Source organism: Eubalaena glacialis, chromosome 10 (genome assembly GCF_028564815.1).
Source record: "Eubalaena glacialis isolate mEubGla1 chromosome 10, mEubGla1.1.hap2.+ XY, whole genome shotgun sequence".
Taxonomy (NCBI): domain Eukaryota; kingdom Metazoa; phylum Chordata; class Mammalia; order Artiodactyla; family Balaenidae; genus Eubalaena; species Eubalaena glacialis.
The window spans coordinates 41,170,540-41,187,875 of record NC_083725.1 but is presented as its reverse complement, the minus strand read 5'-3'; the positions used below and the strand labels follow the sequence as shown (position 1 = coordinate 41,187,875).

The window sequence follows — 17,336 nt, the reverse complement described above, 5'->3', positions numbered from 1 at the left end:
GATTAAATAAGCAAACAAGTCTTAGAATATAAAGAGCCTCTTGAAAATGGCAAATTGTCTCAAAACAAATTAGATTTTCCAAATTAGACTGTTGTAGTTATGGTGACAAAAAACTCTTACTTTCTCAATTTGAACATTTTGTACTTTGTGTGTTTTAGAGCATTTTGATATTTGAAGAGAACGGATATTAATAACTAGAGTCATTTTTAATAAAATGACAATAAACCATTACTTGTAAAGAGTTAGTGATTTTTTCATATATATTTTTTGAACGTAAAAATGCCCTTTTCATGTTCTAGCCTCTAGTCAATGAAGCTAAACTAGCAGTTGGAAACATTAAGCCGGAATCTCTTTCAGAAATTCGTTCACTGCGTATGCCACCTGATGTAATCAGAGACATTCTTGAAGGAGTTTTAAGATTAATGGGTATCTTTGATACATCTTGGGTGAGCATGAAAAGGTAAGTTTTTGAATTTGTGAAAAATGTTATTTCACCAATGAATTATACATTCTTTCATATTTTTAAATATTTCTTATATTGCTTCTCAAACTGAATTTCATCTAAGTACCTGGTTACACACTTTCCCCTGATATTTCAAGATGGTCTATGTAATCATATATCAAGATCTATATTTTCCTTTCTCTATAAGTGATTGTTAAAAGTGTCAAAGGAAAAGAGGAATGCCTTAAAGTCTTTAAGAACATCTTAATAAGCATAAATATTTATTTGGTCCTCACACAGTATAGAGCATTGTGTTTACTGTGATTTACTGATGAAGAAAATATAGTCACTATTCTCAAAAAGAATCTTGGCCTCTTGGCAGAGACAGAGAGACACAGAGAGCAGGCGAGAGCCCCATAAATTATGTAAGAGTGATGTAAACTGGAAGAGAAAAGGCTGATTATTAACTCAGTATACAATTATGCAGCTTTAGGTTTCACAGTATAACAACGGTATTGTGGTTTGTGCTGCTATTCAATTCCATTTTAGGACTTAGGTTAATAGTAGAGTTCTTTTTCTATCTGAAATGGGAGAGAAGATTTAGATTGAGGGAGCACTTTAAAATCTTTCTTATAAAGGAGTCAGAGTATTTTCTTGCATATCCTAGAATGTATTAGTACCCAGGGGTTCACAAAAAGGGATGTGGGTAGAGTTCAAGATTATAATTCCTTCATTTTATTGCTTCAGTGTATTCACAGAACATTAGAAAAACTGTTGTGCATCTTTCTGGAGATCCTCGTCTATAAAAAATGACGAATGATACTTTAGAAGCTTAAGTACTTTAAAAGTACCCTATTTTTTGCTTAACTAATAGATTAAAAGTATTGTGTACACCACTTTGTTAAATTGATATTTTTGTTAAAAATAGCAGACTTTATTTAGCCTTATTTGAAGTACTATGCTTTAATTTCAGTTTCCTTGCAAAGAGAGGTGTGAGAGAAGACATAGCAACCTTTGATGCACGAAATATTCCAAAGGAAATAAGAGAGAGTGTTGAAGAACTTCTTTTTAAAAATAAAGGCTCTTTTGATCCAAAGGTAATTTTTAACAGTTATGCCACAAATTCCCTTTCCATACTATATAATATTCTGCTTGTCAAAATATGATGATTTATCATTATTGATTGTTTAGTTTACCTAAAAACTAAAAGTTTATTATAATAAGTTGTAAGTATTATAGCTGGGAAGCATTTACCAGAAGAATTAGGTAAACTATTGTAGAATCTAGGGGGTTGGGGGCAGGTTTATTATCTTAAGTGGTTTTTGAATCTTATGATCTGCTGTCAGCGGTAAGTTCCTAACTAATCATAACTTCCAACTTGCCTGTATGCTTTTATTTCTTCTAGTATACTTGTCGTATAATAACAGATATCTCTCTTGGGATACTTATATCTAATTTCAGCAAACAGTTTAAACTCCATGATTCTGGTCTTTTTTAGATCCTTTATTCAAAATGTCACGTACTTCTTCTTTGACACCGATAGCAATTGTTTGAAAATTGCTTTTATCTAATAAAGATCTATCTTGTAATTGAAGAGAAGGAATTGATGCTTGAACATCGTTGCGGACGGCACATGTATTCATTTTAAACGTGGCTAATAATTACTTATGTCAATAAAATGTCATTATATTAAAGATTGTATGTGGTTCAAAAAGATTAATTCTTAAGAAAAAATAGAGTTTATGTATTTTTCACTTATTCAAAATAGCAATTCACTTTATTTTTATTTTTGCTATAAACCAAAAACTTCATTATTCGGGATAAGTTATTAAACAAATGGTTAAAGAAAATACACTAGAATTAACTTTGCTTTTATTTGAAATTAAGTTAGGATGCAGGATAATTTCTGATGTATTTTTCAGAATGCTAAGCGTGCCAGTACCGCAGCTGCTCCTTTAGCTGCCTGGGTTAAAGCCAATGTCCAGTACTCCCATGTCTTGGAACGAATTCAGCCTTTGGAAACTGAACAGGCAGGATTAGAATCGTAAGTGAAACATAAAATATAAATAATTCTAACCTTTATTTTCATCAATTTGATGACCTAGTTATATTATTAGGATTTATTTCTTGTCTGTGTCTAAAAAGGCAGCTGACAACACTGAGTCATTTAAATACAAATTAAGAATGTAGATCAAGATGATGGAGTGGAGGATGTGGAGCTCACCTCATCTCACAAACACATCAAAAATATATCTACATGTGGAACAATTATCATGAAAAACTAACTAGAAACTGGCAGAAGAACTGTACAATTAAAGCTGCAAGAAAGATCTGTACATAATTGGGTAGGACAGAAAAAAAAGGCATTTGGTCAGGACCTGAGCCCCTAGGAAGGATCTGTAAGAAAGAGAAGTTCTATATGGGTGGACCCTTGACTTGAAGAGCAAGGAGGTTGAGCCACAAACTGGGCATACCAGTCATGGGCCCCTGCGTGGAAGAGACAGTCCCCCTTGCCTGCTGGGAAATCTACTGAGACAGACAGAAGGGCTGGAAAAGCCTAGACTCTACTTGTGAGGAGTGCTTGCATGCTGGCTTGCTAACAATCAGGGTGGAGAGAGCTTTGCATTAGTGGGTGCTGCCTTACCACACTTCCCAATCCGAACGGGCAAGCAACCCAGGCCCACTCACTCCATCCCTGGTGCAAGATTTGCACACAGACTTGGTCTAGCTATGCAGAAACAGACTGGGGAGGCTGGGGTATGATCCGGTGGAGCCATGGAGGCCATTGTCAGTGTGCACGTAAGCAGTGCCACAGAAATGCCCAGTGACTAAGCACTGAAGCTCAGGCAGACAGTCCTTGAGAGAGACACAGCCTGAGGGTCTGGGGTGTGGTCCCGGTGGGACCATAGCAGTTGTCATCAGCATGCTCAGGAGTACAGAGCCTTTCATCTCCCAGTGAGAGCACCCTGGCTCTGGCTCCACTCACTCCACACCACAGCTTAGCAGTAGATCTGGGGCAGACAGGTCCTGTGAGAACACTGCCACAGAGGCAGCCCAGATCTCTGGTGGCAGTGCAGTCACTTCAATTCCTGCAGCCACAATGCCCCAGCCCTCAGCCCCAGCCTACTTCAGACCATAGCCTTGCACTAGATCTCGGATGAACACAGCAGAGAAAGGGATTCAACCTTGGGCTGCTTCTGAGCAGAAACGTGAATCCTACACAGGTGACGCATAGGTCCTCTGTGACTGCATGGGCCTTACTTGCTTCAGCAATCATCTCCTTTTGGACAGGGCTTGAACTCATGGACAGTGGAGCCTGATTGAGCCTGACCATCAGGGCTTCTACTCCAACAACTGGGGAGCAGACCTCACCCCTGACAGGGCATTGACAGCCATGGAGCAGAGAAAGAGTCCCACTTCACATCTTGTACAGGCTGTAGATGCTACAACACCATACCAGCCATACCACCTATCAAGGGGATAACAGCCCACACACCCTGAAGAATGATGTGGCTGGCGTCCAACTGAAACCAGCCCTCACACCAAAAATACTGGATTCACACAGTCTACACAGTGATGCTTCCACATAAAAACACCCCTTCAAGACCGCAGTTGATAACTGTTTCTGCTAAATTCATAGAGACAAAGAAAGTTAAGTAAAAAGAGGAACTACTTCCAATTAAAAGAACAAGATAAATCCCCTGAAAGAACAAATAATGAAACAGACCATGCACCAGTCTACTAGACCCTGAATTCAAAAAGGAGGTAATAAAAATGCTAATTGAATTAAGAAAGATTATCGATAGAAACACAGATCACTGTAACAAGGACCTAGGAACTATAAAGAGGAACCAATCAAAAATAGACAATTCAATTCCCAAGATAAAACCAATCTAGAGGCAATGAATAGCAGACTAAATGACACAAAGGAATAAATAAGTGATCTGGAGATAGAATAATGGAAATCACCCAATCAGAAGAGCAGACAGAAAGACAAATGAAAAAAAAAATGAAATCAACATATCAGATCTATGGGATAATATAAAACATGCTAACCTATGCATGACAGGGGTTTCAGAAGGAGATGAGAGAAGGGGGTTGAAAATGTATTTCAAGAAAATGTGGCTGAAGACTTCTCAAACCTAAAGAAGGAAACAGATACCCAGGTACAGTAAGCACAGAGAGTCCCAAACAAGATGAACCCAAACAGACCCACACTAAGTCATATATTAATTAAAATGACAAAAGTTAAAGAGAGGATTCTAAAGGCAGCAAGAGAAAAACAAAGATTTAATTACAGGGGAACCACCAAAAGGCTATCAGCTGATTTCTCTGCAGAAACTTTACAGGCTAGTAGGGATGGCATGATGTATTCAAAGTACTGAAGGGCAAAGCCTACAACCTAGGATGCTGTTCCTAGCAAGATTATCATTTGGAATAGAAGGAGAGCTAAAGAATTTTTCAGAGAAACAAAAACTAAAAGAATTCAGCAATACTAAACCTACCCTAAAAGAAATATTGAAGGGTCTTCTCTAAATAGAAAAGAAGCAAGAATCTGTAAGAAAGGGAAAATCAGAATAGGAAAGGCAAATATATAAAAGGATTGAAGATCACTTTTAAAAAACAATACATAGATTAAAAAATAATAATAAAATTGTGAAAGCAATTATAACTACAATTAACAGTAAAAGGATAAACATGACAATGTAAAATAGGATATCAAAATCACAAAATGTAGGGGAGGGGAGTATAAAAATGTAGATTTTTAAAAAATATGAACTTGAATGACTATCAATTTAAAGCAAGTAGATATAGTTATGGGTCAACATACTTGAACTCCATGGTAACCTCAAATCAGAAACGTACAATAGATTCACCAAAACCAAAAAGAAAGAACTCAAGCATACTACAAAAGAAAAACATCAACCCCCTCCCCCTGCCAAAGGAAAAAAAAAATGCACAGAGAAGAACTACAAAAACAACTGGAAAACAAGGATTAAAATGGCAGTAAATACATACTTATCAATAATTACTTTAAATGTCACTGGACGAAATGCTCTGATCAAAAGACAGAGTGGCAGATTGGAGGAAAAAACCAAGAAACTACAATTTGCTGCCTTCAGAAAACTAACATCAGGATGAAAGATACACATAGACTGAAAGGGGATGGAAAAAGAGAATTCATGCAAATGGAAACAACAAGAAAGTGGGGGTAACAATACTCCTATCAGACAAAATAGACTTTAAAACAAAAGCCATAAAGAAAGAAAAAGGGCATTATATAATGATAAAGTGATCAATATAAGAAGAGGATATTACACTTGTACTGTAGGAGCACCTAAGTATATAAAACAAATGCTAGCAGACATAAAGGGAGAAATTGGCAATGATACAATAATAGTAGGAGTCTTTAACACCCCACTGACATCAATGGACAGATCATCCAGACAGAAAATCAATAAGGCAAGAACGTTCCTAAATGATACAGTAGAGCAGTTGGACTTAATTGATGTCTACAGGGCAGTACATCCAAAACAAAAAACAAAAACAGAATACACGTTCCTTTCAAGCTCACATAGAAGATTCTCTAGGATAGATAACATACTAGATCACAGAACAAGCCTCAACAAATTTAAGAGGATAGATATTATTTCAAGCATCTTTTCTGACCACAGTGGTATGGAACTAGAAATCAACTACAGAAAGCAAAATAGGAAAAGAACAAACACATGGAGACAAAACAACAAGCTACAAGAAAAAACAGTGGCTCAACAATGAAATCAAAGAATAAATCAGAAAATACCTTGAGACAAATGACAATGAAAACACAACCTTACAAAATCTATGGGATGCAGCAAAACAGTTTTAAGAGGGAAATTTATAGTGATATACAGGCCTTCCTCAAGTAACAAGAAAAATCTCAAATAAACAACCTAACATACCACCAAAATGAATAAGAAAAAGGATAAACAAAATCCAAAGTTAACAGAAGGAACGAAATAATAAAGATCAAGGGGAAATAAATAAAATAAGAGATCAAAAAATAATAGAAAAGATAAATAAAACCAAGAGCTGGTATTTTGAAAAGGTAAATCAACAAACCTCCAGAGAGACTCACCAAGAACAAAAGAGAAAGGACTCCAATAAATAAAATAAGAAATGAAAGAGGAGAAATAACAACTGATACCAGAGAAATACAAAAAATTATAAGAATACCATGAACAGTTTTATACTAACAAATTAGACAACCTAGAAGAAATGAACAAGTTTCTAGGAACATACAGCCTGCCAAAATTGAGTCAAGAAGAAATGGATAACTTGAACAGACTGATCACTAGAAAGTGCAGTAGAATATGTAATAATAAAAAAAAAAACCTCCCTGCAAACAAAAGCCCCGGAGTGGATGGCTTCACTGGGAAATTCTACCAGACATACAAGGAAGAACTCATACCAGTCCTTCTAAAACTATTCCAAAAAATTGAAGAGGAGGGAACACTTCCAAATTCAATCTATGAGACCACCATGATCCTGACACCAAAACCAGACAAAGACATTACAAAAAAAGAAATTTAGAGGCCAATATCTTTGATGAATTTAGACGTAAAAATCTTCAGCAAAATATTAGCAAATTGAATCCAACAATACATGAGAAGGATCATACACCATGATAAAGTTGGGTTCATTCCAGGATCACAAGGATGGTTCAAAATATGTGAATCAATCAGTGTGATACACCACATTAACAAAAGCAAAGACAGAAACCACATCATCTCAATAGTTGCAGAAAAAGCATTTGACAAAGTTCAATATCCATTCATGATAAAAACTCTCACCAAAATGGGTAAATAGGGAACATATCTGAACATAATAAAAGCCATTTATGACAGACCCATAGCCAACATAATACTCAATGGTGAAAACCTGAAAGGCTTCCTGGTAAATTCAAGAACAAGACAAGGATATCCACTCTCCCCAGTTCTATTCAACATAGTAGTGGAAGACCTAACTACAGCAGTCAGACAAGAAAAAGAAGTAAAAGGTTTCCGAATTGGAAGGAAAGATTGAAAACTGTCACTACTTCAGATGACATGATACTCTATAAAGAGAACCCCAAAGTCTCCACACAAAAACTATTAGAACTAATAAATGAGTTCAGAAAGGTAGCAGGATACAAGATTAATACATGGAAATTTGTTGTGTTTCTTTACACTAACAATTAAATATCAGAAAGAGAAAGCAAAAAAAAAAAAAAAAATCCTGTTTAAAATCATGTCAAAAAAAGTAAAATACCTAGGAATAAACTTAACTGAGGAGGTGAAAGACGTATATGCTGAAAGCTGTAAAACGTTGGTATAAAGTAAATTGAGGATGATTCAAAGAGACAAAAAGATATCCCATGCTCTTGGATTGGAGGAATTAATATTGTTAAAATGGCCACACTACCCAAAGTAATATACAGATTTAATGCAATCTCTATCAAAATACTCATGATATTTTTCACAGAACTAGAACAAATAATCCTAAAATTTATATGGAACCCCAAAAGACCCAGAATTGCCAAAGCAATCCTGAGGAAAAAGAACAAAGTTGGAGGCATACCCCTTCCAGACTTCAGACTATACTACAAAGCTACAGTAATCAAAACAGTGTAGTATTGGCACAAAAACAGACATATAGATCAATGGAACAAAATAGACAGCCCAGAAATAAACCCATGCACCCATGGTCTATGACAAAGGAGGCAAGAATATACAATGGAGAAAAGACAGTTTCTTTCTTTTTTTTTTTTAAATTAATTAATTAATTATTTATTATTTTTATGGCTGTGTTGGGTCTTCGTTTCTGTGCGAGGGCTTTTCTCTAGTTGCGGCAAGTGGGGGCCACTCTTCATCATGGTGCGCGGGCCTCTCACTATCGTGGCCTGTCTTGTTGCGGAGCACAGGCTCCAGACGCGCAGGCTCAGTAATTGTGGCTCACGGGCCTAGTTGCTCCACGGCATGTGGGATCTTCCCAGACCAGGGCTCGAACCCGTGTCCCCTGCATTGGCAGGCAGATTCTCAACCACTGCGCCACCAGGGAAGCCCCAAGACAGTTTCTTTAACAAGTGGTGTTGGGAAAGCTGGACAGCTACATGTAAATCAATGAAATTAGAACACTCCCTCACACCATATACAAAAATAAACTCAAAATAGTTTAAAGACCTAAATATAAGACATGACACCATAAAACTCCTAGAAGAGAACATAGGCAAAAACATTTCTGACATAAATCATAGCAATATTTTCTTGGATCAGTCGCATAAGGCAAAAGAAATAAAAGCAAAAATAAACAAATGGCACCTAACCAAACTTAAAAGCTTTTGCACAGCAAAGCAAACCATCAACAAAATGAAAAGAAAACCTACAGAATGGGAAAAAAATATTTGCAAACAGTGTGACTGACAAGGGGTAAATATACAAACAATTCATACAACTCATTAACAAAAAAATAAACAACCCAATCAAAAAATGGGCAGAAGGCCTAAATAGACATTTCTCCAAAGAAGACATACAAATGGCCAACAGGCACATGAAAAGATGCTCATCATCACTAATTATTGGAGAAATACAAATCAAAACCCCAATGAGGTATCACCTCACACAAGTCAGAATGGCTATCATCAAAAAGTCCACAAATAATAAATGCTGGAGAGGGTGTGGAGAAAGGGAACCCTCCTACACTCTTGGTGGAAATGTAAACTGATGCAGCCACTATGGAAAACAGTATGGAGGTTCCTTAAAAAACTAAAAGTAGAGCTACCATATGATCTTGTAATCCCACTCCTGGGCATATATCTGGAGAAAACCATAATTTGAAAAGATACATGCACCCCGGTGTTCATTGCAGCACTGTTTACAATAACCAAGACATGGAAGCAACCTAAATGTCCATCGACAGATGAATGGATAAAGAAGATACACAAAATGAATCTATATACAAAACAGAAGCAGACTTACAGACATATAATACAAATTTATGGTTACCGAAGGAGAGAGAGAGTGAGGGATAGATTAGGCATATATTATTAAAAGACATAAACTATTATACATAAAATAGATAAGCAACAAGGTTTTACTATATAGCACAAGGAGTTTTATTCAGTATCTTATAATCTACAATGGAATATAATCTGCAAAAAAAAAAAACAACTGGATCACTATGCTGTACACCTGAAACTAACACAGTATTGTAAATTAACTATACATCATTAAGGAAAAAGAAAAAAAAAAAAGTTAAACAGAACAAAAAAAGAAAAAGCAATTAAAAGATGGATAGCAGAATCAACTCACTTTTTTCCTCCTCTGTTAAGTTGTTGGAAAGATAAGTTGTAGAAGTTCCTTTAGAAAGAGCCAAAATTTTGTGAAGGAATACTGTCAAAGTACAAAAAGTAGATTTTAGAAATTTAGAGCTTTTATATTTTTTTTCTCTAAGTTTTAGGAAACTTTTAATATATAATTTCCAAAACATTATCTGGCAGGTGTGGGGAAAATTTAACGATTTACTTTTGGGGCTTAAGCTTTTAATTTGCTATTGTTACTAAGTTAGTATTGTATTTTATCTCATTTGTTCTAAATGCAGACTAAAAGATATGTGATGTTCATGATCATTCAACTTTTGAAATTATCTATTACTTCTTACTCTACACAAGGAGATTTTTAGCTGCCTAAGTTTCTTATTTTTTTAATATAATTACATGAAATGTTTGTGCTAAATCATATTAAATATGATTATATATTTTGATTATATAAATATTTTTTACAGCTTAGACATATCATGTTTTATGAGTATATTTCCTTTCTTGTGTACCTTTTGTTATGCTTAATAATTGCCTTATTTTTTCAATTGATTATTTTTTTTCTGTTTATGTATCACATATTTATCCACAGTCTTTTTGTCAGACCCTAAAATGTATTTGGAATCTATGTGTTCTATTTAATTTTTTCTTAGTACTCTCCTACTTAGAGCCTTTTGTCCTCCTCAAGGTGGGTTAGTTCTTCCCTAGGCCTGCAGTCTACAGCTTAAGTTATCTTGAGATTGCTTTTCACCATTATTCTGGGGTTATATTTGTCTATTTTCTGATCATATTCTCTTATTTTGGGTCTTTGTCTTTCTTTTTCTTAGTTTAGTCCCTCATTTTTCTGGAACACATCCTCCATAGTAGCTTCTTAAGCAAGGTTATATGGGATGAAAAATATTTTGAGATTTGCATGTCTAAAATTATCTGTATTATACTATTATATGTGATCATAATTGGGCTGGGTTTAAAATACTAGACTAGAAATAGATTAATCTCATGATTTTGAAGGCCTTATTCTATTGTAGTAGTTCTCAAAGTGTGGTCCCTGAACCAGCAGCATCAATGTTACCTGGGAAATTGTTAAAAGAGCAAATTTTTGATCTCCATCAAGGCTTATTGAATCAGATATGCTGGGGAATAAGACCTTGTAATCTGTGTTTTGACAAAAACTCAAGTTGATTTGTGCAATGCACAAATGCCCAGCAGTGCATGGCAGTGTGGACCGGCCATTTGATGACAACCTCTCAATATTTGTGGGTATTTTTGAGAGGGGTAAGCCAGTCATTTCTCTAGAAGAATCCTAATATCTTCTGCCTAGGGATTAAGTAGGGGTGGTTGGTGGTGGGTAAGGGGCATAAGGTTTGACTTTCAGGGATGTATGAAGAGGCTAGTCTGCTCTCAATGCAGGAGGGAATCTGAGGTCAAACGTTATGTTATCAATTATTAAGCAATCTTCTGTATTTAGCTCTATTATTTTCTTCAGAGGTACCTGTTGTCTACATTTCCTGAACATTTTTGAATACTTCTTTTCACCTATCTTCCTGCAGTCATTTAACTTTTGCCCTTTTGCATTTTGGTATGTCAGTTATCACCTTTCAAGATTTTATTAAAATTACTACTTCGTAATACTTTTCTCTTTCATTGTCTTTATTCTTGTGCGTGTATGTTTTAATTTATTCCCTTGGTTTCATTTTAGTCGGATTTTAGAAGGGATAGAAGATAAGTGAATACTTTTACTCTTCCATTTTTATCTAGAAATCTATGGGCACAAGTGTTTAAAATATAGATTCCTGGAAGTGGTATGGTTAGGTCAGAGAATACACTTTTAATTATAGCATTGCTTTTCAAATCAAATTCTAAGTGAAGGTATTATAACTGCTGAATTATTGACAGTTTTCATTGTCATTTATTTACTGCATGATTACATTTTAAGGTGCTGTTGCAGCTTTTTGTTGATAACTAAAGTAGAATGACCTTTAAAATTGAATTATATTTTAGAAATCTGCGGAAAACTGAAGACAGAAAAAGGAAACTAGAGGAGCTTCTTAATTCTGTTGGTCAAAAAGTGTCAGAACTCAAAGAAAAGTAAGTTAAGTTTTGAAATGTATTTTGAATATTTGAAAACATACCTCAACTAATACTTAAATTTTGAAAATCTTAGTTATAATCAGTCTTAATTTTTTGGTATCTCACTCCAAAAAGGGGAAGGATGTAAAATAATATAGAATGTCTTCCTTTTTTAAAAAAATTAATAAGAACAAAAATATTTTAAGTTTCTGTATTCCCAAGCATTGGAAAATTGAGCAGGAAGAATTGAATGTAATGTGTTAATGCTGGGAGTGTTTACATTTGGTATTCCCATTTTTTTATTATTTTGACTTCAAAATTTTAGACTCCTTTATTTCAGATGATGCTATAGGACCACCTATTCCATAGTCTTTCCAGAGGTATATGATCATGTTAAAAAATTTTTATCTTTTTAACTTTGCCCTTTTTGGTATTAAAAAATATTCCTTCATGCAAATATTATTCTCAAATTTAAGAACCATTTATGAATGTGATTAATCTTAAAACCTTTCATGTACCTCTGTGTTCCTGTGATTGCTTTTTAATATAGGATAGAAAATATTGGTATGGGAATTATTATAAATGTGGAAGCATTTTCCTTTAAGAATTGTGAAGATTACAAAACTGGAGAATGTGTCATTAAATCTAGCATGTTATCACTTGCTTTCAGTTTTATGAGACTAAAACTTTTCTATAAACACATTTTTTCTTTAAGTGGTGTGTTATGTTTCCTTTTTTTTCTTATGGAAGAAATACAAATTATTGCACCAAGAAAAAAATTCATCAGACTAAAAACTATGAAATTTTTTTCTATATTGAGTTAGGAAACAGTTATCTCTATTTACATTTATATATATTTATTTATAGAGAAAAAACAAATAAAAAAATCTTCAAACCCATAAATTCAATGTTTTTAATATTCCTGAATGTTTTTTATGTTAGACATACAGAAATGAAATCACGTAATTTCCTTCCAGCTATAATTAGAGAAGTATAAGGAAAATAATATATTCTTTTCAGTGTTACATGCTCAGAATCAGTACTTAATAATACTCAGATAATTGTCAAATATTTATTGAGTGGTTAGCTTATGATACCAATGTTTGACTCCATTTGTTAGTCATTTGCATTGTCAGGTGTTGTCCTAGGCACTTTACATATTCATCTTTTTTAATACTTAAAACAACACTGAGAGGTGGATATTCTTACATTTTGCAGATTAGGAAGCTAAAGATTGGAAAGATTTATTTGCCTAAGTTGAGCAGTTAGTAAATGACTAAGCAAGCATTAGATCTTATATTTGTCTGATTCCATAAAGTTCCTTTTCTTAGTCACTACACCATACTACCACTGTTTTGGAAGGATTATTATGAAAACCTTCTGAATAATATGACTGAAGACCTTGTGAATAATGTGACTGAGGAATTGAATTTTTCATTTTATTTAGTTTTAATTACTTTAAATTTAGACAGCCATATGTGTCTACCATTTTGGACAAGTGACTCCTAGAGTCTTAGGTCTAGGGAAGGGAGGAACAGAGCACTTAGAGAGGCAATAAAAGTACTGTAAAATGCCTGGAACTTAATATCAGACACACCCATATATGAATTTTAGGTCCTCTGCTTACTATTGGGGAGACCTGTGCAATAATCTGTTTGGATGTAAGTCTCCATATTTATAAAATGAGAATTGTAATACTTATTTTGAACTGTTCTGAGAATTGGCAGAATCCTGGGCATTTTGAAGGCACTTACATATTTGTTGAAGGACTAAGTAATAGGAATATTACTATTATATTTAATAAACTAATATATATGTACAAGTATTTTTAAGGAAAATAATTTAAAAGTTTTAAACTTTGGCAAATGGGCACATAGGGAGAGAACATATCTAATGGGCTGAATATTTCAGGTGAGTTTTAAGATTTTATTTATATTTTTGATAGGTATATATTTGAGGGAGTTAGAGTGAGGGGTGAGGTAGGGGTAAGGAAGGAGCTGGAAAGTATTCTAGGCAAATGGAGCATCCTGTTGAAGGGCACAGCAGATAAAAGGGCATTTTCTGAGAATATAAAATTCTTCAGATGTTGACATATAGTTTTACTGAACTGAGTAAAATGAAATAAAACTGAAAAGATAGATCAATATTATGACTGGGCCTTTGAATGTCACATTAATAAGTTTATACATAATGTAGTAGGACATCAAGGCCCCGTGACAATGTTCCCCTTTAAATGTATGCGTTGGTATTGTGTCTCTTACATTAATGATATTTTATATGCAAATATTATCAATGTTACAGTTAATTAAATTATTGTATAAAAGTTCACTTTACTATATAAGCATAATTTAATTAAATCTATCTTAAATCCGGTTGTCTTTAATTAAATTTTAATGTTTTCATAGATTTCAGAGCAGGACTTCAGAAGCTGCCAAACTTGAAGCTGAAGTAAGCAAAGCACAAGAAACAATTAAAGCTGCAGAAGTCTTGATTAATCAGCTTGATAGAGAACACAAGAGATGGAATACACAGGTTTGTTTGAGAGAGAGGTCATAAAGAGGCATTGTTTAAAACACAGGAAATGTGTAAGATAATTTATTTGTTAACAAAAATGAAAAAATATCCATTAAATTTCAGCCGGCTTAGGATAAATTATCTAGATATTAATGGCCATGATGTGAATTAATCTTTTTTTTTTCACATCTTTATTGGAGTATAATTGCTTTACAATGGTGAGTTAGTTTCTGCTTTATAACAAAGTGAATCAGCTATACATATACATATATCCCCATATCTCCTCCTGCTTGCAGCTCCCTCCCACCCTCCCTATCCCACCACTCTAGGTGGACACAAAGCACAGAGCTGATCTCCCTGTGCTATGTGGCTGCTTCCCACTAGCTATCTATTTTACATTTGGTAGTGTATATATGTCCATGCCACTCTATCACTTCATCCCAGCTTACTCTTCCCACTCCCTGTGCCCTCAAGTCCATTCTCTATGTCTGCGTCTTTATTCCTTTCCTGCCCCTAGATTCTTCAGAACCATTTTTTTAAGATTCCATATACGTGTGTTAGCATATGGTATTTGTTTTCTCTTTCTGACTTACTTCACTCTGTATGACAGTATCTATGTCCATCCACCTCATTACAAATAACGCAGTTTCATTTCTTTTTATGCCTGAGTAATATTACATTGTATATATATGCCACATCTTCTGTATCCATTCATCTGTTGATGGACACTTAGGTTGCTTCCATGTCCTGTCTATTGTAAATGGTGCGGCAATGAACATTGAGGTACATGTCTCTTTTTGTTTTTTTTTTTAACATCTTTATTGGAGTATAATTGCTTTACAATGGTGTGTTAGTTTCTGCTTTATAACAAAATGAATCAGTTATACATATACATATGTTCCCATATCTCTTCCCTCTTGCATCTCCCTCCCTCCCGCCCTCCCTATCCCACACCTTTAGGTGGTCACAAAGCACAGAGCTGATCTCCCTGTGCTATGCGGTTGCTTCCCACTACCTATCTATTTTACGTTTGGTAGTGAATATATGTCCATGCCACTCTCTCTCTTTGTCACATCTTACCCTTCCCCCTCCCCATATCTTCAAGTCCATTCTCTAGTAGGTCTGTGTCTTTATTCCTGTCTTGCCACTAGGTTCTTCATGACCTTTTTTTTTTTTTTCCTTAGATTCCATATATATGTGTTAGCATACTGTATTTGTTTTTCTCTTTCTGACTTACTTCACTCTGTATGACAGACTCTAGGTCCATCCACCTCACTACAAATACCTCCATTTCGTTTCTTTTTATGGCTGAGTAATATTCCATTGTATATATGTGCCACATCTTCTTTATCCATTCATCCGATGATGGACACTTAGGTTGCTTCCATGTCCTGGCTATTGTAAATAGAGCTGCAATGAACATTTTGGTACATGACTCTTTTTTTTTTTTTTTATCTTTATTGAAGTATAATTGCTTTACAATGGTGTGTTAGTTTCTGCTTTATAACAAAGTGAATCAGTTATACATATACATATGTTCCCATATCTCTTCCCTCTTGCATCTCCCTCCCTCCCACACTCCCAATCCCACCCCTCTAGGTGGTCACAAAGCACTGAGCTGATCTCCCTGTGCTATGCGGCTGCTTCCCACTAGCTATCTATTTTACATTTGGTAGTGTATATATGTCCATGACACTCTCTCACCCTGTCACATCTCACCCCTCCCCCTCCCCATATCCTCAAGTCCATTCTCTAGTAAGTCTGTGTCTTTATTCCCGTCTTGCCACTAGGTTCTTCATGACCTTTTTTCTTTTTTCCTTAGATTCCATATATATGTGTTAACATACTGTATTTCTTTTTCTCTTTCTGACTTACTTCACTCTGTATGACAGACTCTAACTCCATCCACCTCATTACAAATACCTCCATTTCATTTCTTTTTATGGCTGAGTAATATTCCATTGTATATATGTGCCACATCTTCTTTATCCATTCATCCGATGATGGACACCTAGGTTGCTTCCATGTCCTGGCTATTGTAAACAGAGCTGCAATGAATATTTTGGTACATGACTCTTTCTGAATTATGGTTTTCTCAGGGTATATGCCCAGTAGTGGGATTGCTGGGTCATATGGTAGTTCTATTTGTAGTTTTTTAAGGAACCTCCATACTGTTCTCCATAGTGGCTGTATCAATTTACATTCCCACCAACAGTGCAAGAGTGTTCCTTTTTCTCCACACCCTCTCCAGCATTTATTGTTTCTAGATTTTTTGATGATGGCCATTCTGACCGGTGTGAGAAGATATCTCATTGTAGTTTTGATTTGCATTTCTCTAATGATTAATGATGTTGAGCATTCTTTCATATGTTTGTTGGCAATCTGTATATCTTCTTTGGAGAAATGTCTATTTAGGTGTTCTTCCCATTTTTGGATTGGGTTGTTTGCTTTTTTGTTATTGAGCTGCATGAGCTGCTTGTAAATCTTGGAGATTAATCCTTTGTCAGTTGCTTCATTTGCAAATATTTTCTCCCATTCTGAGGGTTGTCTTTTGGTCTTGTTTATGGTTTCCTTTGCTGTGCAAAAGCTTTTCAGTTTCCTTAGGTCCCATTTGTTTATTTTTGTTTTATTTCCATTTCTCTAGGAGCTGGGTCAAAAAGGATCTTGCTGTGATTTATGTCATAGAGTGTTCTGCCTATGGTTTCCTCTAAGAGTTTGATAGTGTCTGGCCTTACATTTAGGTCTTTAATCCACTTTGAGTTTATTTTTGTGTATGGTGTCAGGGAGTGTTCTCATTTCATACTTTTACATGTACCTGTCCAGTTTTCCCAGCACCACTTATTGAAGAGGCTGTCTTTTCTCCACTGTGTATGCTTGCCTCCTTTATCAAAGATAAGGTGACCATATGTGCATGGGTTTATCTCTGGGCTTTCTATCCTGTTCCATTGATCTGTATTTCTGTTTTTGTGCCAGTAC

At 35.0% G+C, this 17,336-nt stretch overlaps 1 protein-coding gene across 1 annotated transcript in view; it reads left to right on the top strand.

The window, feature by feature from the left end:
• DYNC2H1 (dynein cytoplasmic 2 heavy chain 1) overlaps positions 1-17,336 on the top strand; it is a 367,421-nt gene that overhangs the window by 121,459 nt on the left and 228,626 nt on the right. The window contains exons 57-61 of the mRNA XM_061204011.1: positions 300-460; positions 1,416-1,539; positions 2,365-2,486; positions 11,778-11,864; positions 14,252-14,378. Coding sequence (XP_061059994.1) covers positions 300-460; positions 1,416-1,539; positions 2,365-2,486; positions 11,778-11,864; positions 14,252-14,378 — 621 coding nt within the window. The remainder of the gene's footprint in view (positions 1-299; positions 461-1,415; positions 1,540-2,364; positions 2,487-11,777; positions 11,865-14,251; positions 14,379-17,336) is intronic.